This window comes from Callospermophilus lateralis, chromosome 9 (assembly GCF_048772815.1).
Source record: "Callospermophilus lateralis isolate mCalLat2 chromosome 9, mCalLat2.hap1, whole genome shotgun sequence".
In the NCBI taxonomy this organism is placed as follows: Eukaryota; Metazoa; Chordata; class Mammalia; order Rodentia; family Sciuridae; genus Callospermophilus; species Callospermophilus lateralis.
Genome location: NC_135313.1, coordinates 76,648,220 through 76,665,812, shown reverse-complemented (window position 1 = coordinate 76,665,812; position 17,593 = coordinate 76,648,220). Strand labels below are relative to the sequence as shown.

General features: G+C 36.9%; 1 protein-coding gene across 1 annotated transcript in view; it reads right to left on the bottom strand.

The window, feature by feature from the left end:
- Positions 1-17,593, bottom strand: part of Cacnb4 (calcium voltage-gated channel auxiliary subunit beta 4) — a 240,336-nt gene that overhangs the window by 13,493 nt on the left and 209,250 nt on the right. Inside the window, exons 7-10 of the mRNA XM_076865433.2 lie at positions 17,079-17,098; positions 16,776-16,856; positions 15,509-15,567; positions 5,360-5,469 (exon numbers count right to left, since the gene is read on the bottom strand). Of these exons, the coding sequence (XP_076721548.1) occupies positions 5,360-5,469; positions 15,509-15,567; positions 16,776-16,856; positions 17,079-17,098 (270 nt within the window). The remainder of the gene's footprint in view (positions 1-5,359; positions 5,470-15,508; positions 15,568-16,775; positions 16,857-17,078; positions 17,099-17,593) is intronic.

The following is a 17,593-nucleotide window of genomic DNA, read 5'->3' as shown; positions in this document are numbered from 1 at the left end:
TTAAAAAAGAGTATATATTTCAGATATGTTTGTCTACATTACAAAACAAAATATTCTGAATTTTTATAACCATGTCTAGTTTAAAGTCTTCTAAAGAGAGAGAGATGGTTTGAGTTTTTCATAAAACAAAACAATTGGTGGAAAAACTCAAGCTTTTTAAATTTGCTTCTTACATTCAACCTAACATTTAGCTATTTATATAGCCTTAGTGGGTTTTTTTATGTTGTTTTTTGATTATTGCTTTGTTCTTCTTTACTTTTGTTTCAGCTATCAAAACTGAAACCATATTTAGGAAACAACTGAGATACATGCGTGAAGCAACATCAGAGAGAAAGCAAATTACATTTTTGAAATAACAGCATTATTATTATTATTGCAGTACTTGGAAGGGAGCCCAGGGTAACTCTGCTACTGAGCTACATCCCCAGCCTTTTTTATTTTGAGACAAGATCTTACTAAGTTGCCTGGGCTGAACTTGAATTTGTGACCTTTCTGCCTCAATCTCCCTAATCCCTGGGATTACAGGTGTGCACATCATGACTCGCACAGAGTAACAGTTCTACTATCAACAAGTTATATATTAATATTTTGTAAACATTCTTTTAAAAAAACTAGGAATAACTTGTTTTGACTGTTATGCACATCTTCATACCACAGTTTAATTGTTCAGTGTTTCCTCTTATAATTAACAGATCAGCAATTCTAGCTCAATTTAAGAATTGGAGTCAGTGGACTTTTCTAAAACATAATTATCTTTGGTATTAAAAAAATACCCTAAGGCTAATTATATTAAACTGCTGCATTACATCTAGATGCAAATCTTTTCAGCTGTTTATAAGAGTCAAGTGACCCAAATCTGCATGGATTTGGTCAAATGAAAAATCTAGTTCTTTTCAAAGGTCTGAAGCAACCCAACTATTTCTTTTTTAAGGAAAATGGATAATCCAAATACACTATGACTTTCTGAAATATAAGAAAGTTCCTTATATATTTTATAATTCATCTGATTTGTTGCGCCATGTCCAAAATGTGAATTAGACTATTTATTTTCAGAGAGATTATTTTGTTTTGTTGTTTTGGTCTTTCCTTATTTTTATGGCTATTGGTGTGATCTAATAATGTTTCAATCTGGTGTACTCTATAATGTTTTAATATAGCATACACAAAGCTATTTAAATGATACCAAAGGTGGCCTAGAGAAAAGGTAGTATTACTCTAAATACCCTCACTGAAAAGGGTTTGTGACAGAATCTCATAATTTACTTTGCTTGTCCAGGATAAACTCAAGTTTGTATCATCCACACACACACACACAAAATTCTCCTTTCATTAACCAAAAAGATTAACAGGGTATATGGGGTCATAAATACTCCAGGCTTATCATGTAGCTCTACTTTTTTATGGAAGAAGCTTTTTTTTTTGTTTTTGTTTTTTTGTACCAGGGACTGAACCCAAGGGTGTTTACACACCTAGCTGCATACTCAGTCCTTTTTTTTTTTTTTTTATGTTTTGTGACAGGGTCTCACTAAGTTGTTCAGGGCCTCACTAAGTTGCTGAGGCTGACTTTGAACTTGTGATCCTCCTGCCTCAGCCTCCCAAGCCACTGGGATTACAGTTTGTGCTACCAAGCCTGATGAAGAGGGTTTTTTATAATAGCAAAAAGCCTTATTTTCTATAGAACCACTGATGTTTAACACATAATGTATGAATTTAAAGAGTCAACATATCTGTTGTTTTTCATATTATCTAATATCAATGATTTGAAAAATTTCACATTGCTTTGAAGAGTGACTAGCTTTCAAGTTATCAATTTAAGGACATTAGAGAAGTAGATTTATTTGCCAAATTCTTCTGAGACTATATTCTACATTTGTTAGTCATAATAAACATATTTTCCCCTTTTATTTCTGGCATGTCAGAAACAGTTTAAAAAGAAATTTGTCTTGGGGCTGGGGTTGTAGCTCAGTGGTAGAGAGCACTTGCCTCACATGCGTGAGGCACTGGGTACGATCCTCAGCACTACATAAAAATAAATAAATAAAATAAAGATATTGTGTCCATCTACAACTAAAAAAAAAAAAAAGAAAGAAAAAAAGAAAGAAAAAAAATTGTCTTAAGAAGGAAGTTTGGAAAATTAAATCAATTTTGACTATAGAAAGTTTCAGTCGCAGGATGTTGGAGCATGTCCTCTATGCTGTTTTCATTGAGCTGCCACTGGGTTTAAGGAAGCTTGTCACCAGGACTATCCCTGAACATATCTACATTGTTTTATGCTTCAAATTGGAATGTGATATCTTCAGAAGCAGTGAAAAGGCAGTAATGCTAACTGGACTGCCCTGGTATAAGGATCCTCCAGGTCCTCCAAGTCCCTGTCTAAATAACTCAGAAATATCTGAATCTATTTACTCTGCCCTAGCAATGAAGTTAAGTGTAGTTTCTGACGGAAGAAGAAGCAGGCACACCTATTGCATAACCATCACAGAACCTTTGGGCAATAGGCACTCTGGCATAAGCAGAGAGGTGGAGTTTAGATTGACAGAGGAAGCCAGGAGGCCACATTACTTACTGGGATGAGCCCAAAATTCAGAATGTGTGTGTGTGTGTATGTGTGTGTAAGACAAAGGTATCTTTATTTACATGCCAAACAATCCTGGCTACCTAGACTAATTCTAAGAGGGATTCCAAAGGAAGTTTCTTCCTGATCCTATTCTAGGCAAAGGGAGCTGAGGATTCATAGATTATGATCTGGAGGCCCTCAAGGAACATTTCAAAAAGCTGACCACAGGTGACCCAGCCCGTCTTTCTAGCATCTCTTTGACTGGTGATACTCCTGTACCCACATCTATTCATATTACTGCCATGGGCCTAGGTAGCATTTCCCAGCATTTCCTGGAACAGTAATCCCACAATATTTCCCATGAAAGAAAGGGGTTTAAGCAAGGGACATATTGCATACTAGAATAGCTTCTTTTAGAATTTCAAATGTGTTACCTTTCATATCTTTAGGGCTATAAGAAGTCTTGCAATGAAGAAAACTGCCAACTGTTTAATTCATCATTTCTAAATTTATTTGACCATGGAAAACATTTTAATGTAACAACTATTAATATCTTATAAAATAAACATTTCATGAAATCTATTTAAGAGATCTCTTTAACAAGCAACACTACAGCTCTAACAGATTGACGTCAATCTACTCTTTCAGTCTCTTTTCTGGTTCCTCTAAAACCATGCCTGCACTCTCCTTTCTAAGCATGCTCCACACAAATCTAGTTGTTTCTCAATCACACATGCTTTTTTTTAAATGGGTCAATGCTTTTATACATTCTTGTGTGCCTTGAAGAACCAGCTCAAATATAACTTCTAAAAAGTCCTCACAAACCGTTCACCCCCACCCTTCTTCATTATCCTCTAGCTTGCTCTTTGTAATTTCATTATCCCAGAGTATTTTAACCATCTGTCCCTTTTTTTTCTTTACCCATGAGCAAAATACTGAGTCTTAGTTCCATCTGTATTTCCTGAGTCTAGCATAATGCATGGCACATAACAAGTGTTTGATAGACATTTGATGAAAGAATCTACAAATTATGTATTTAATAAGACAACAAATAAGCAACTCAGTGTTATTTTAGATTGACATTAGATGAATCCCAATGGTTGTGGGTACATGACTTCACAGAGTACAGTTAAAAACCAGTGAACTGAGATCTACTTTGTTTCTTCTGAGTATTAATATTACCCCACCTCATACACCTCACTGACTCTTATGACAGGTAACTAGAGTATAAGGACCAACTTCAGGGAACATCCATGAACTCCTTAGCTGGTGCAAATGGTTGAAGGAACAGGCAACCTCATTTAGCTTTTTAGCATCTTTAGCCTTTCATTATATATCAGAAGGAGAGGTGGTTAAAAGTTAAAGACACCAAGATAGAAGATAGGAGAACAGAGAATAAGAAGCTTGTTTGAGAAATCTTCAACCTACCTGACTGTCCTCATCACCCATGATATTTTATTTTAGTCAGCTACCTGCTATGATTCACCATCAAATGCCACCATCACTGTCTCAAGGCAAAATACTGTGCCTTTAAGAATGTTTCACTTTGTGGAAGGCTCTAAGCACAGGACTGGACAAGGAACCACTCACCTCTAGGATCTACCTGTCACATGCACTGACATGTGAGGCATCCCCTCACAAGCAACCATCCCACAAATATGTATTGGCGATCACCATGTACCAATCTCATGCCAGGATTATAGAGATAATGCTTTGTATCTTCTTTCCAACCTTAAATCAGGGTCAAGGCACAGCCTTTGGTGGATTCTTTTTTCTCTCTTTTTTTAAAATTTATTTTTTAGTTATAGTTGGACAAAATATCTTTAATTAATTTATTTTTATGTGGTGCTGAGGATTGAACCCAGGACCTCGCCTGTGTTAGGCAAGCACTCCACCACTCCCCCTTTGGTGGATTCTTGATGAGACATTAAGACATGCAGCTGGAAACGCTAGTTACCGACATGCAGCTGGCAATGCTAGTTACCATTATTGTTGTTGTTTTTATTATTTAGTTTTCTATCCTCTGTACAGCCCATTTCAGCAGCATGGAGGAGTAGCATCTTTCCTAATTAAAACAAGTTGCCCTTAGAATGTGAATGCAAAAGAAAATTCGAGGAAAGATTCTGCACCACTCTTGACAGTCATGGAGAACAAGAACATACTTTCAGGATGAATAACGTGATTCACCAGCAGCATGGACTCACTTCTATCCATAGCCCTGCTCATCCACAGCCTTTTGCTCTTCTCAATCATGGTGAATTTTAGGATGCTTTCTCACTAGTACCCCAGAAAAGACACATTTGAATTCCCTGCATGTAATTAATGGTGGTTGCCATTACTTCAAGGTGTGACTATTCTGTGTACTATCAGCTAGCAACAGAAGCAACACCAGGAGCACCATTATCTATTTCTTCTAAAGATCTGAGAAGACTAAACATAGGATTTCCTTTCGTGTCAGCTGTGAGTCAGGTATGACAATTACCATTAGCCTCATTGAGAAGCTTAGGCAAAACAGAGATGAGTGGTTTCCCGTTTTTAGGCAGTAACAGACCAGGGGAGTCGTTGAGGATTTTTCCAACCAGACTACCAATTAGCTAATTGACTAGAGCTGAAAGAGACAGAACAGGCTCTGGCTGCTGCAGAACTCTGCTCCCTTCATGTCCACGATAGCATTCTTTTCAGTTACTTGGCACTTCCTCATTCAGACCAGGGAGCAAACTAGAAAAGACATTCACAAATGCATCCTGTGTCATGATAGTCTAAAAGTACAGGATAGAAAAGTACCACATTTGAATATCTTACCTAAGCTGGACCGGGTGTTTGAACGTTCAATTATTGCTCTCTTGCTGGGATTATTTAGGACAGACCTCTTAGCAAGAGAAATGTCAGCTGTCACTCTCGTTATTGATATCCTATGAATAGGAACACAGAAGAGAACAAGCCAGTAAAAATGTTACAGGGCTCTCCAAGTGAATTATAACCACAGTACTTAATAACCATTTTACATACTATAGTAGAACCACAGTATAATAAATATTGGCCACAAGAATTTTAAACAGGCTTTGGCTAGTATTAAAATACAAGCAGAGCAAATAGAGAAAGGTTTTTGGCTATTTAATTGAAAAATTACTCCAGTAAAAATGCTCTTCTCCATTATGGCCGGCCTGGCCAAGTTCCCTTTACAATGCACACGACACCAGGAGGGAATCAAAACATATGCATACACCATGCTCTTTCTAGGAAGCAGCAATACAGTCTCCTCACAATTCACAGATGATTTGCTCTTGAACAAGATCTTCAGGAGCTACCAATGCTCTTTTCCAGCATTTCAATGCCTCTGGCTAAAGGAAGAAACCCTCTTCATTTTGATCATCAAAGACGACCAATCGGTGATAGACTAAGTTGCATTCCTATGCTCAATACTTGATTCATGATTCATGGAACATTTCTCTACAGGTTCAAAGGGAGAACTATGGTTACTTTCCTACAGCCATGGGATTCTTCAGCATATTTGCATATGACTTTGAATGCACATGGCGGGCAGTCCTAAGAGAGTACAGTTGAGGGCAATGTGAGTATTATGCCAGAGTTTTGATAAGTTAGAAAGAATCCTGCAATCATGGAAGAAAAGAATAAAGTAAAGACATTGCAAATGATGAATGGAGACAGGGATCTATTTGAATATAATTTATCAAATGAGAACATCTGGAATCCACACTTTTAAAACTATTTTAAGGATTGCTCAATTTCCAGCCATTATCTGCCTATAGAATCCAAAGCTTGCCTTTCTAAGTCAGTTACTAACATCAGTGGGCCTTTCCCCAATCTCATCTTCACAGCTTCCCAGAAAAAGATGAGAAAAGTAGCACCCTCTCCCTTTTATATTCAGTGAACATACCTATTCTTCTCCATATTCAAAAAATTTTGAGGGTTGGAACAGAGAAGAGGCTAGAGTTGTTAGTAATTATTCAATCACATGTCATCTCATACCTGTTTGGGAGATACTGGGTATTGTCAGAAGACTCTTTACCTGACTTGCATGATCTGAGCCTTGGAGAGAATTTAAAATAAACTTTTTTGACAAATGGTTGGAAATCACTTCTTTAAACCTACAGACTTTAAACTTCTGGTGTTATTTTAAAGCAAATCACCGCCTGTCTGTGTCATTGTATTTATGTACTGTAGGTGGTCAGGACATTTAAAATTATTTAACTTTTTAGAATTTTTATGCCCAAATAAGTATTAGATGCATTCTCAAATGTCCTTTGCAGAAAGATCTTGGCAATCATTCTGAACACTAAAGAAAGGCCAAGTGGATGAGGCTCCAATTTTACCACACAAGGCAAACACTTCTGCATTTCTATTTTCTACATTGGACTTATATGTGAATTCATTGCAAAACATTGTTCAACTGCTAAAAGACATTGGAAAACACTGGTGTAACAACTTCTTCATTTTACCAAGGAAACTGAGAAACAGAGAGTTTCACATGATTCCACATAGGCTGAGGAGGTCTAAACTAGGTTTCTGAGCACCAGGCCAGGGCTTAGTCATTTGACTTCAGAATTCTCTTTCATTTCAGCTTTCTTATCCAGCAACCCCAAATCTCTACATGAAGCAAATTATCAAGCACAGATGCACAACCTTGGCCTTGGTCTGAGAGATGGTCAGGATTTAAATCAGTTTAAAGTCAAGCGAACCCATATCTGAGTTTCTATTACTCTGTAGCCCTCTAAAGCTTTGAGGCATGAAATCTCATAGGCAATTCCTTTTCTTTGCAGAACAGGGTTTTCATGTTTATTATTGTGATTCTGGGTTTCTTGTATGTTTATTTTAAGAATGGAGCTGCTGGATAAAAGTCATATCCAGAGCAATCCAGATATCTGATTAAATAGGTTTAAAGACAGAATTCAACTTTCTAGAATAATGATTTTTGGTTTGTTGCAAGATTTTATTCTGCTTAAGTGAAAATCAAATATTCTCATTCTACAAGCTAGATAGTGACCCTTGGTTTTGGGCTTTTTGTTTTGTTTTGTGGTACTGGGGATTTAACCCAGGGACATTTAACCAATGAGCCACATTCCCAGCCCTTTTTTAAAATTATTATTTTAAATTTTGAGACAGGGTCTCTCTAAGCTGCTTAGGGTATTGCTAAATTGCTGAGGCTGGCTTTGAACTTTCGATTCGCCTGCCTTAGCCTTTCCAACTTCTGGGATTGTAACCCTTGGTTCTTAACACTTGAAGTGTTTATCAACAGATGCTTTTACAAATCCCTTTTCATATACTATCGAAGTTCTAAAAAACAAAGAAATAAAACTGTTTCATATGTTTGAAACAGAGGGAAAGGTGTGAGCAATAAAGCATTCTTTCTTATTTTATTTGCTAATAAATTACAAGTTCATTTGCTAATATAAGTTACTTGTTAATAAAATTCAAATGCATAAAGTAGAGAACTGGAACATATATATAGACACTACCCTAGCAACTCTAATAAGACAAAATAAGTGTTTATCTTACAAGGATGCTCACTATTATCAAAATCAGACATCAAATCCAATATCTTCTTTTTTTTATAAGACTCCCAGCAAAGTAATATCAAATGTAAATACTTTTTGAAAAAATTTATGACATCCTTTCTATTTATTTTCTTGCTATAGTCATACCTGGTGTCTTTTGGCCCTTCCTTGCATCTCTGGAAAAACTTTGTTAGTAGTTACTGGCCAGTAGGTTAAAAAAAAAACAAAAAAACACAATAGTAGGAGTAGGAGATTGGTTCCTCAGCAGACTGGATGTAGCAGCAAATTCCCTAGAAACTAGCAAAAATAATTCTCTAAATGCAGTAAATCTGAAACACAACCACTGCTTATTTTTACTTTAGAATTCACCTTAATTGCTATAACCCAATATATCATGGGCTATGCATATTAGTTTTCTGTGATAGTCTATGTAAAGATAGTTTTCAGTTATGACACATGCATTAAAAAATGATTTATAGTTCCATGATGGTAATGCAACAGCTGTAAAGCCCTTCCATATTTTACCCTTGCTATATCCTAGTATTTACAGGGAAAAGTGTTTCAAAGAACAAGGGAGTGTGCTGTCAATAGAAATGAATGAAAGGCACAGGAGGACCTGAATATTGCCCTGGATCTTTCTCTTCCTGGTTCTATGGCCACAGAAAGGTCATGACATCTTTTGAGTCTTAGTATCCTAATCAATAAAATGGTAATGGTAGATTTGTCAAAACTGTCTCAGGGGTTTGTCATTAGGAGCAAACAAGATAATATATAAAAGTGCTTTCTTAATTATCTTAGTGTTCTATGTTGATAAGCACATATATAATGTAAGCAAGACAAATGATTATTAAATAGTTGAAGACTTGAAGGAGACAATATCTTTATATCCTGTCCTCAGAAGTTAGTAGAAACCATGGATTCAGCCATCCCAGAGTTGGTAAAATTCAAATACATTGAAAGGAAAGATAAATCAGGTCAGACAACGATGTAATAAAAATCTGTTAATTTACACATTCAAGTCTGGCCCAAAAGTGTTCAATTAGACCCAGTGTTTGTGGACTAATGAGTCCACATTTGAGTGAAAGGAGAGGACAGGAGAATGACAGGAACCGAAAGTCACTTGTTCTTTTCCCCTTTGTTCACTGAAATTACAAATTGTGTTCATTCTTCTATGGCTTGGCTGCTTTGTGATAGCATCAATTGTTCCCATTTCCTTTTACAAGTAAATACTATCTATTTTGAGTCTCTCTAAATTGTATTCTCAGCTTCTTCTCTTTCAATTTCTTTCTCAACTACCTGCTTTGTTTTCCTTATATGTTGTCTGGATAATAGCTTCCTTTAGCTGAAGATCCTATCCCTGTAGATTTTGTGCTGTTTAGGATTTTAAGCCATGATTGTGTCAGTTACAAAGCGTTGGATAATGCCTAAAAATTGATCTGATCCAGTTGTCAAAAAAGCCTAAAATAACAGACTTCAGGGGCTTTGACATGAATGGCATAGGTCAACAAACTGCAGTTGGTTTGACTTCGTGCTATTTGGCCTAAAAATTGTAGATTCAACCAGCTGAGCAAACCTCATAGGAAAGGATCATTCCCAATGAATATGTGAAATGAAGAGAGAAGCCCATAGTGTAACTACTGTGTCCTCACCAGACTGAGTACCATTTTAGCAGATTGTTAGGGCCACTTAATTTATAGTATGGCCACAGGAAGTATTACTACGTGTGGATATTCACCTGTGCCTTTTATTTTTCTTACATGTACTACAGTTAGGCCTCACAATAGCAACCACAGCAGTAATACTGTATAGTAACTAGGTCTCAATGACTCAAGGAGAAAATCTTTGCCAGCTGCTCTTCTGATGGGGAACTAATATCTAGAATATATAAAGAACATAAAAAAAACTTAACATCAGAAAAATGAATAACTTGTCAAAAAATGGGCAAATGATCTAAACAAACATTTCTCAAAAGAAGAAATACAAACAGCCAACAAATATATGAAAAAATATGTAACATCCTTAGCAATCAGGGAAATGCAAACCAAAACTAGACTGAGATTTCATCTCACTCCAGTTAGAATGGTAATCATTAAGAATACAAATAATAAAAATTACTGGCAAGGATGTGGGGACAAAGCTTTATTTATACTTTGTTGGTGAAACTGAAAATTAGTACAACCACTTTGGAAAGCAGTATGGAGATTCTTCAAAAAACTAGGAATGGAACTACCGTATGGCCCAGCTATCCCATTTCTTTGAATTTATACAAAAGAACTAAAATCAGCACACTATAGTGACACAAGCATACCAATGTTTATAGCAGTGCAATTCACAATAGCTAAGTTATGGAACCAGCCCTAGGTATCTGTCAGCAGATGAATAGATGAAGAAAATGTGGTGCCTCTACATGATGGAGTTTTACTCAGTCATAAAAAAAGAATGAAATTATGTCATTTGCTGGTATATGGATGGAAGTGGAGAACATAATGATAAGCAAGATAAGTCAGACTTAGAAAGTCAAGGGTTGAATGTTTTCTATGATTTCTTTCATATGTGGAAGTTAGAGGGAAAAAAAAGGAATCTCACAAAAATAATAAGGAGACCAATGGGGATCGAGATGGAGAGAAGAGGAGAGAGTATGGGAATTACGGGGGAATGAAATTAACCAAATCATGCTATGTCCATGTATGAATATACCTCAGTGGATCCAGCTTTTATATATAACTATAATGTACTAATTAAAATAATAATGATGATAATAGAAAGGAGATCAGTAGATTACAGCAAGCAGATCAGGAGGAGAGATAAGGGAAGAGGGGAGGGAAAGCAAAGTACTAAGGAATGAGGTCTATCAAATTATGTTATATGCATATATAAATATGGCATAATAAATCTTGCTATTACATATAATTGTAATGCATCAATATAGAAAAACTAAACTGATCATAGCTAAGGTATCAAAAAACCCTCTCAAGTTTATGACTCTAATAGTTAAGCAGTTGGACTTTAGTCTAATTCATTGAATTAATTTTTAATTAAGATCTGAAAAACAGTACTGAATAGAAACACCTCTTAGCTAATGGATATTTTTGCTCTTTCTGAAAACAAAGGCAGGACTTTCTCCTGCCATTTTGTCTAAACAAATTGCATTCATAGTCAATGAAACACTGAGTAGGTTTCCACTAGAACATATTGTTTATGCTGTGTCACTGAGCGAAAGCCTTCCATGTGATTGTTCTCTTGGCTGGTTTCATTTAAAGGCTACTTGTCATTTTCTCTCCTTTTATTAATTGGTAAAACATAATGTAGCATATTTTCATAGCTCAAAACATAAGGATATTCTCCAAGCAACACACTCATCAGAGCCAGTGAGAAGCTACCAGCCAATTTCTTCTTCCTTATTAAAACAATGAGTTCATGCACCAGTAAACTCATTGTTTTACCTGCTGCACTGGCTTCTTATTCTTAACAGTAAGTCCACTCTGTCACATGACCTTTAACATCTTTCTCCCACTGCCACACATGGGTCCTTTCTGGTGCTAAGTCTGTGTGTAGCTACTACCTACACTGTTACTGGCTTCTTTCCCTAGATTCTCTGCCATGTCATCAGACCTCATGGACACTTGGCACTAAAACTTATTCTGTTTCTATCAGAACCAACTTCAATAGTGTGTATGCAGACCAATGGTACAGAATAGAAGACACAGAGACAAACCCACATAAATACAGTTATCTCATACTAGACAAAGGCACCAAAAACATACAGTGGAAAAAAGATAGCCTCTTCAACAAATGGTGCTGGGAAAACTGGAAATCCATATGCAGTAAAATGAAACTAAAATCCTGATCTCTCACCATGCACAAAACTCAATTCAAAGTGGATCAAGGACCTAGGAATTAGACCAGAGACCCTGAACCTAATAGACGAAAAAGTAGGCCCAAATCTTCATCATGTCAGATTAAGCCCCACACTTTCTTAACAAGACTCCTAAAGTGCAAGAAATAAAATGAAGAATCAATAAGTGGGATGGATTCAAACTAAAAAGCTTCTTCGCAGCAAAACAAAACAAAACAAAACAAAAACAATCAATGAGGTGAAGAGAGAGCCTACAGAATGGGAGCAAATTTTTGTCACATGCACATCAGATAGAGCACTAATTTTCAGGATATATAAAGAACTCAAAAACTTAACACCAAAAAAGCAAACAACCCAATCAATAAATGGGCTAAGGAGCTAAACACACACTTCTCAGAAGAAGATATACAATTGATTAAGGAATATATAAAAATAATGTTCAACATCTCTAGTAATTAGAGAAATGTAAATCAAAACTACTCTAAGATTTCATCTCACACCAATCAGAATGGCAGTTATCAAGAATACAAACAACAATAATTGTTGGCAAGGATATGGGGGGAAAGGCACACTTGTACATTGTTGGTGGGACTGAAAATTGGTTCAACCACTCTGGAAAGCAGTATGGAGATTCCTTAGAAAACTTGGAATGGAACCACCATTTGACCCAGCTATCCCACTCCTCGCTCTATACCCAAAGGATTTAAAATCAGCATATTATAGTACTATTGTACTATAGTAATGCATCAATGTTTATTGCAGCTCAATTCACAATAGCTAAACTGTGGAAGCAACCTAGATGCCCTTCAATAGATAAATGGATAAAGAAACAGTGGTATATATATATACAATGGAATATTACTCAGCATTAAAAGAGAATGAAATTATGGCATTTGCAGGTAAATGGATGGAGTTGGAGAATATCATGCTAAGCAAACTAAGCCAATTCCCCCAAAATCAAAGGCCAAATGTTCTCTCTGATAAGTGGATGCTGATCCATAATGGGTGCGGGGGGTGGGGAGATGGAAAAAATGGAGGAACTTTGGGCAAAGGGGAGGGAGAGGAGGAGAAAGGGGCACGGGGGCCGGAAAGATGGTGAAATGAGATGGCCATCATTAATCTAGGTACATGTATGTATGACTGCACATATGGTGTGTTGCTACATCATGTACAACCAGAGAAATGAAAAGTTGTGCTATAATTGTGTATAATGAATCAAAATACATTCTGCTGTCATACATACCTAATTAGAATAAATATTTTTAAAAAAAAAATAGTGTGTATACTCTCATTGATGCAGACAATTCTACTTGATTCAAGACAAATAACTGCTGATACAATAAAATGAATTTCCTCTTTCTGGGCCAAAGGATTAAGGAATACATCAGATTCTTCATTCTTGAATCCAGTAATTAATCCACTCATTTTCTCTTTGCTAAATTATCTTTTTTTTTGATCAGTGCTATCTGTCAAACTTTTAAATAACATTGCTATTTATAGGCATGTCATGTGGGGACCAAAACACAAACATAGGCAGTGTTATGGGATGGAATTTGTTCAGATCAAGGGCTGCTACGGGGCCAGAGATTGAGGCACTACTCAGAGCAACCTTAGGTAAAGTCAACACAGGTTAGAACCAAGTGACTCCAAGCATCACTGAAGGAACAGAGGCTGGGCCATGCATGTTAGCTACCTTTAGTCCATGGAGAGTGACAGAAGGATAAGGGTTAGGGTTCAGAACAGCACAAGGCAGGACAAAGACCACTGCTCTTAAGTTATACAGAGCTCAGCTGTTTCTTTGTATTGCATTTTTTAGGAAAGGATTTCCCACCAGCCAGAAGTGTTCAAAGGGAAGCTGACTGTCCATCTGACTGTGTTGTGGAAGAGGGAGATTAGAATGAATGAACTTCATCTTGCCTTTCAATGCCAATATTCTAATATTTAGCAAGTTTTGCTGGTTTTCTTTGAAACTCTTTCATTTTCTGCCTGTTTTTTAAAAAGAGAATGGGATAAACACACCTTTCTTATCAAACTCTTTGTGTCCACTAGATGACTGCAGCAGAGACTATTATTGGTTCAACAAAATCTATTTTATCTTTCTCTTTAGGTATAGAGCAAGATGTACTTCCCAAACTCCTTTGCAAGTAGGTATACCACATGACCAAATTCTAGCCAATTAAATGTGAGAAAAGATGGTCCCTACTTCCAGGTCCTGCATGCTCCTTTCTCCAATGAGTTGACTGGAACGTTCATCCCAGACTAAGGGCCACACACAACAGGTGGAACAAACTTTCTGTCCATTTCTCCCCTCCCCACAACTAAAGTGTCCTTCCTAGGTGGAACAGTTGACTCATTGTTAAGTGAGCAATTATAAGCTTCCACTGTGTTTAAATCATTATCATTTTGGATTCAACGTATTAAGGCAGCCTGGCCCATATTAATGTATTTAGAAACTCATATAATATCACAGAGGTATTCTTATTTCTTCAATTAGAACCTATATATAACTTGTATTTAAAACATTACCATGTTTGCTTTTTCCTTACGATACCATATTCTTTAAAATCTATTTGAAGATATTTAAACAGTTTAAAATTAATTAGCCCATTTAAGGTGACAAACTGGATGCATTTACCCAGATTTCTCAATACACACTATTTAAATTTTCTTCATTTCTTATAACTCTTCAAGTTTTCTCATGTGGTTCTTTCACATGGAGTGCATTCTGCATTGTGGAAGAGCTTGTACTCAGAATTATGTCAATATGGACTTTTTAACCATTTCTCTGTAAAACACAGAAACCTTCTCTAGACATTTTCATAAGACTTAAATGATAAAATTATTTGATGGTTGGATAATATTGATGATGGATCACAATAGGATACATACAAAACAGATCTATAAATAGACAAATAAAATAATGAGGTTTCAAAATGACCCCCACTATTGTGTTTAACTATAATGTGTGCATGTGCGTGCGAATGCACACACATACACACACACAGAGTCATAAATAAAATAAAACTAATCCAGAACTACACATCCAAATAAGCACTATCTCCTACAAAATGGTCATTTTGGAAGTCTTATAATAAAAACAATTTTTTGGATTCTTCTTTTGAGGAAATTCAGTATTTTATATTTATACTTAGCATCTCTCTCTCTCTCTCTCTCTCCCTCTCTCTCTCTCTCTCTCTCTCTCTCACACACACACACACACACACACACACACACACAATTTCCAAATAATATTACCCAGCATGACCAGTGAACCATCATATTCATGAGAAACATATATTTTAATTATTTTTTTTCCCTAAAAATCAGTTTGGTATGAATTCACTAAAAGTGAGAAAATATAGTCAAACATTTTATTTTCCTTTTCAAGGCCCTTTTTTCCCTTGAGAATTCAATGCTATGCTTCAGATTTTCAGAGATCATCATCATTCTTCCCAAGAACACTCTGTTACTCTTTAATTATAGAACTTCTGTAATTACTGGAAACAGACCCACAAATCAATTCATCATACATGTTCGGTTAAAGGAAAATAAAAATACAAAAACATCTATATGTCTCACCTCCCATCAAACCTGTGCTTCAGGAAATCAAAGAGGGCTTTCTGCATCATGTCTGTTACCTTTGCAGAGGTGAGAAAAAAAGAATGAGGCAAACACACGCAGAGAGAGAGGTCAAAAGTGAGAGAGGTGGAAGGGAGGGCAATATGACCCAGCAGAGTCCTTATCACAGCCTAAGGGAGGTTCCCAGGGAAGGTGCTTTCCATGCATCAGGAAGTGCAGTTGCTAATTTCCCCCTTGGTCTTCCTCCAGAGTGCTGAGGAGTCAACCAGCAGTGTTCATCAGACCCAAGGCAAACCACCTTCCCCTTTCCCTTATTAGCGGTAGAACTGCTGCCAGGAGACAGCAGGCAGGCTTTGGTCTGGGGTGCTGGCCACCCTGGGGGCGCCTGAGTTGTGCTTGCCTAAGGCAGGGCCTGGGCCCAGCTGTCCTGCAAGTTCTCCATATCCAGGGCAGACCTTTGTTCTGTTCATCACTCTGACATTTCTAACTCAGAGGAAGGCAGAGAGATGGAATTCTGCTTCAAGAGATTAATTAATTTATTCAACAAATGTGCAGTAAGCGCCTACTACGGGAAGACATTGCCCTAGGTTAGTGGAAACAGTGTCTTGCGGGTTGCCTACCTTCAGATTCAAATGTCACATCACACCTGTTTTGTACCTGTGCTAACTCAAAGCCCAGAAAGCAACAACTGAAATGTCATGTACTTAAGTCTCTACTCTGTCTTGTTACATAGTACTGTTTAATTCATCTCTAGGGTTCAGTAATGTTTTATTTTTATTTTTTCTATATCTGTCCTTAAAAACAAAGAAGCCAAAAAACATTTGGTGGAATAAGCCATAGTGTTATTTACCCAGTAGGGTGAAATTGGTTGGTGCTTTCAGTGTTTGGGTTTTCTGGAAGACTGCTTATCTATTCCCTTGTGCAGATCATTCTCTATTGTTTCTAATAATAATGGGAATGATTGAGACAAATACAGTCCTTTTCTTTGAATTTAATGCAAAGCAAATCTTTTAGCAGAACTTCCCATTGTAAATGATTTGAGGGAGACTATTTCTAAACAATGTAATGCATAAAGATGAGACGTGTGCAAGAGAGGAGAGAAAGGACAAAGGGTCACAGAAGCCCCATGTAGTGTCACCCGCCTTCACATCCTGAGAGCTGGCTTCCATTAGTTCTTACATAATGAGACCCTGGAGGAGCAAGTGCACAAAGGACCATGTCCTGGGTTCTCAGTCAAGAACTGAAGAGTAACAGATGATATTTGTACCTCATAACCTTTCAGTGACGGCCCCACTAACACCACCGGTCGCATTGATGGCACAACATCATAAGGAGGAATGTGCTCCGTCTGAAAGAGATGATTCAACATGCGTGACAAGGTGAGGCTGAGCACGCCTCCTCCATAGCCACAACATTCACAGTTCTTGGGTTGAGCCATTAATGATAACCAAGATCCCCACTGGGGAGGCTCAACCCTTACTTTATAGCTATGTGGGTTACTGAGATGGAGATTGCAGGCATGTATGTACAGGAGCCTTAACAGTAAGTTTAAAAAGGAAATACAACTTACCACTTTTTGCTTCTGTTTTGCTAAAAGACAACAATGAGAGCCATATCAAAATACGTAATCTCTGTAAATGATAGTACATGAGTTAACAGAGGGATGAATGTACCGTTGGTCCTTAGTCATCCTTATTGCTTCCCTATCACCCCTCTGGGGAGCTCTGCTCCTTTATTTCATTCTGGACATGTCACTTTTGAAGACACATGAGAAACAGGTAACTCTCCCTGTATAAATGACCTTGTATCCTGATTTTGAGTTGGTGGGGTGGCGGAAGGTTTTGGCTTCCCATTAACCTCTAGGTTGTTCCAGAGTCGAGCACAGCACACAGTTTGGCTGAGGACAGCTGGTCAAATAAAACTTGACACAAAGAAGCAATAATGATTTGAGCAAAAATGACCATCACCTCAATCTTTTGTGTTTGTAACTTTGGTGAACCATGAGATAATTCTTCAAATGTTTTTTGGCCATTTTTCTGGAACACTGATATTTTCTTTCTACCATGTTGTTTTTAAAATTCAAAT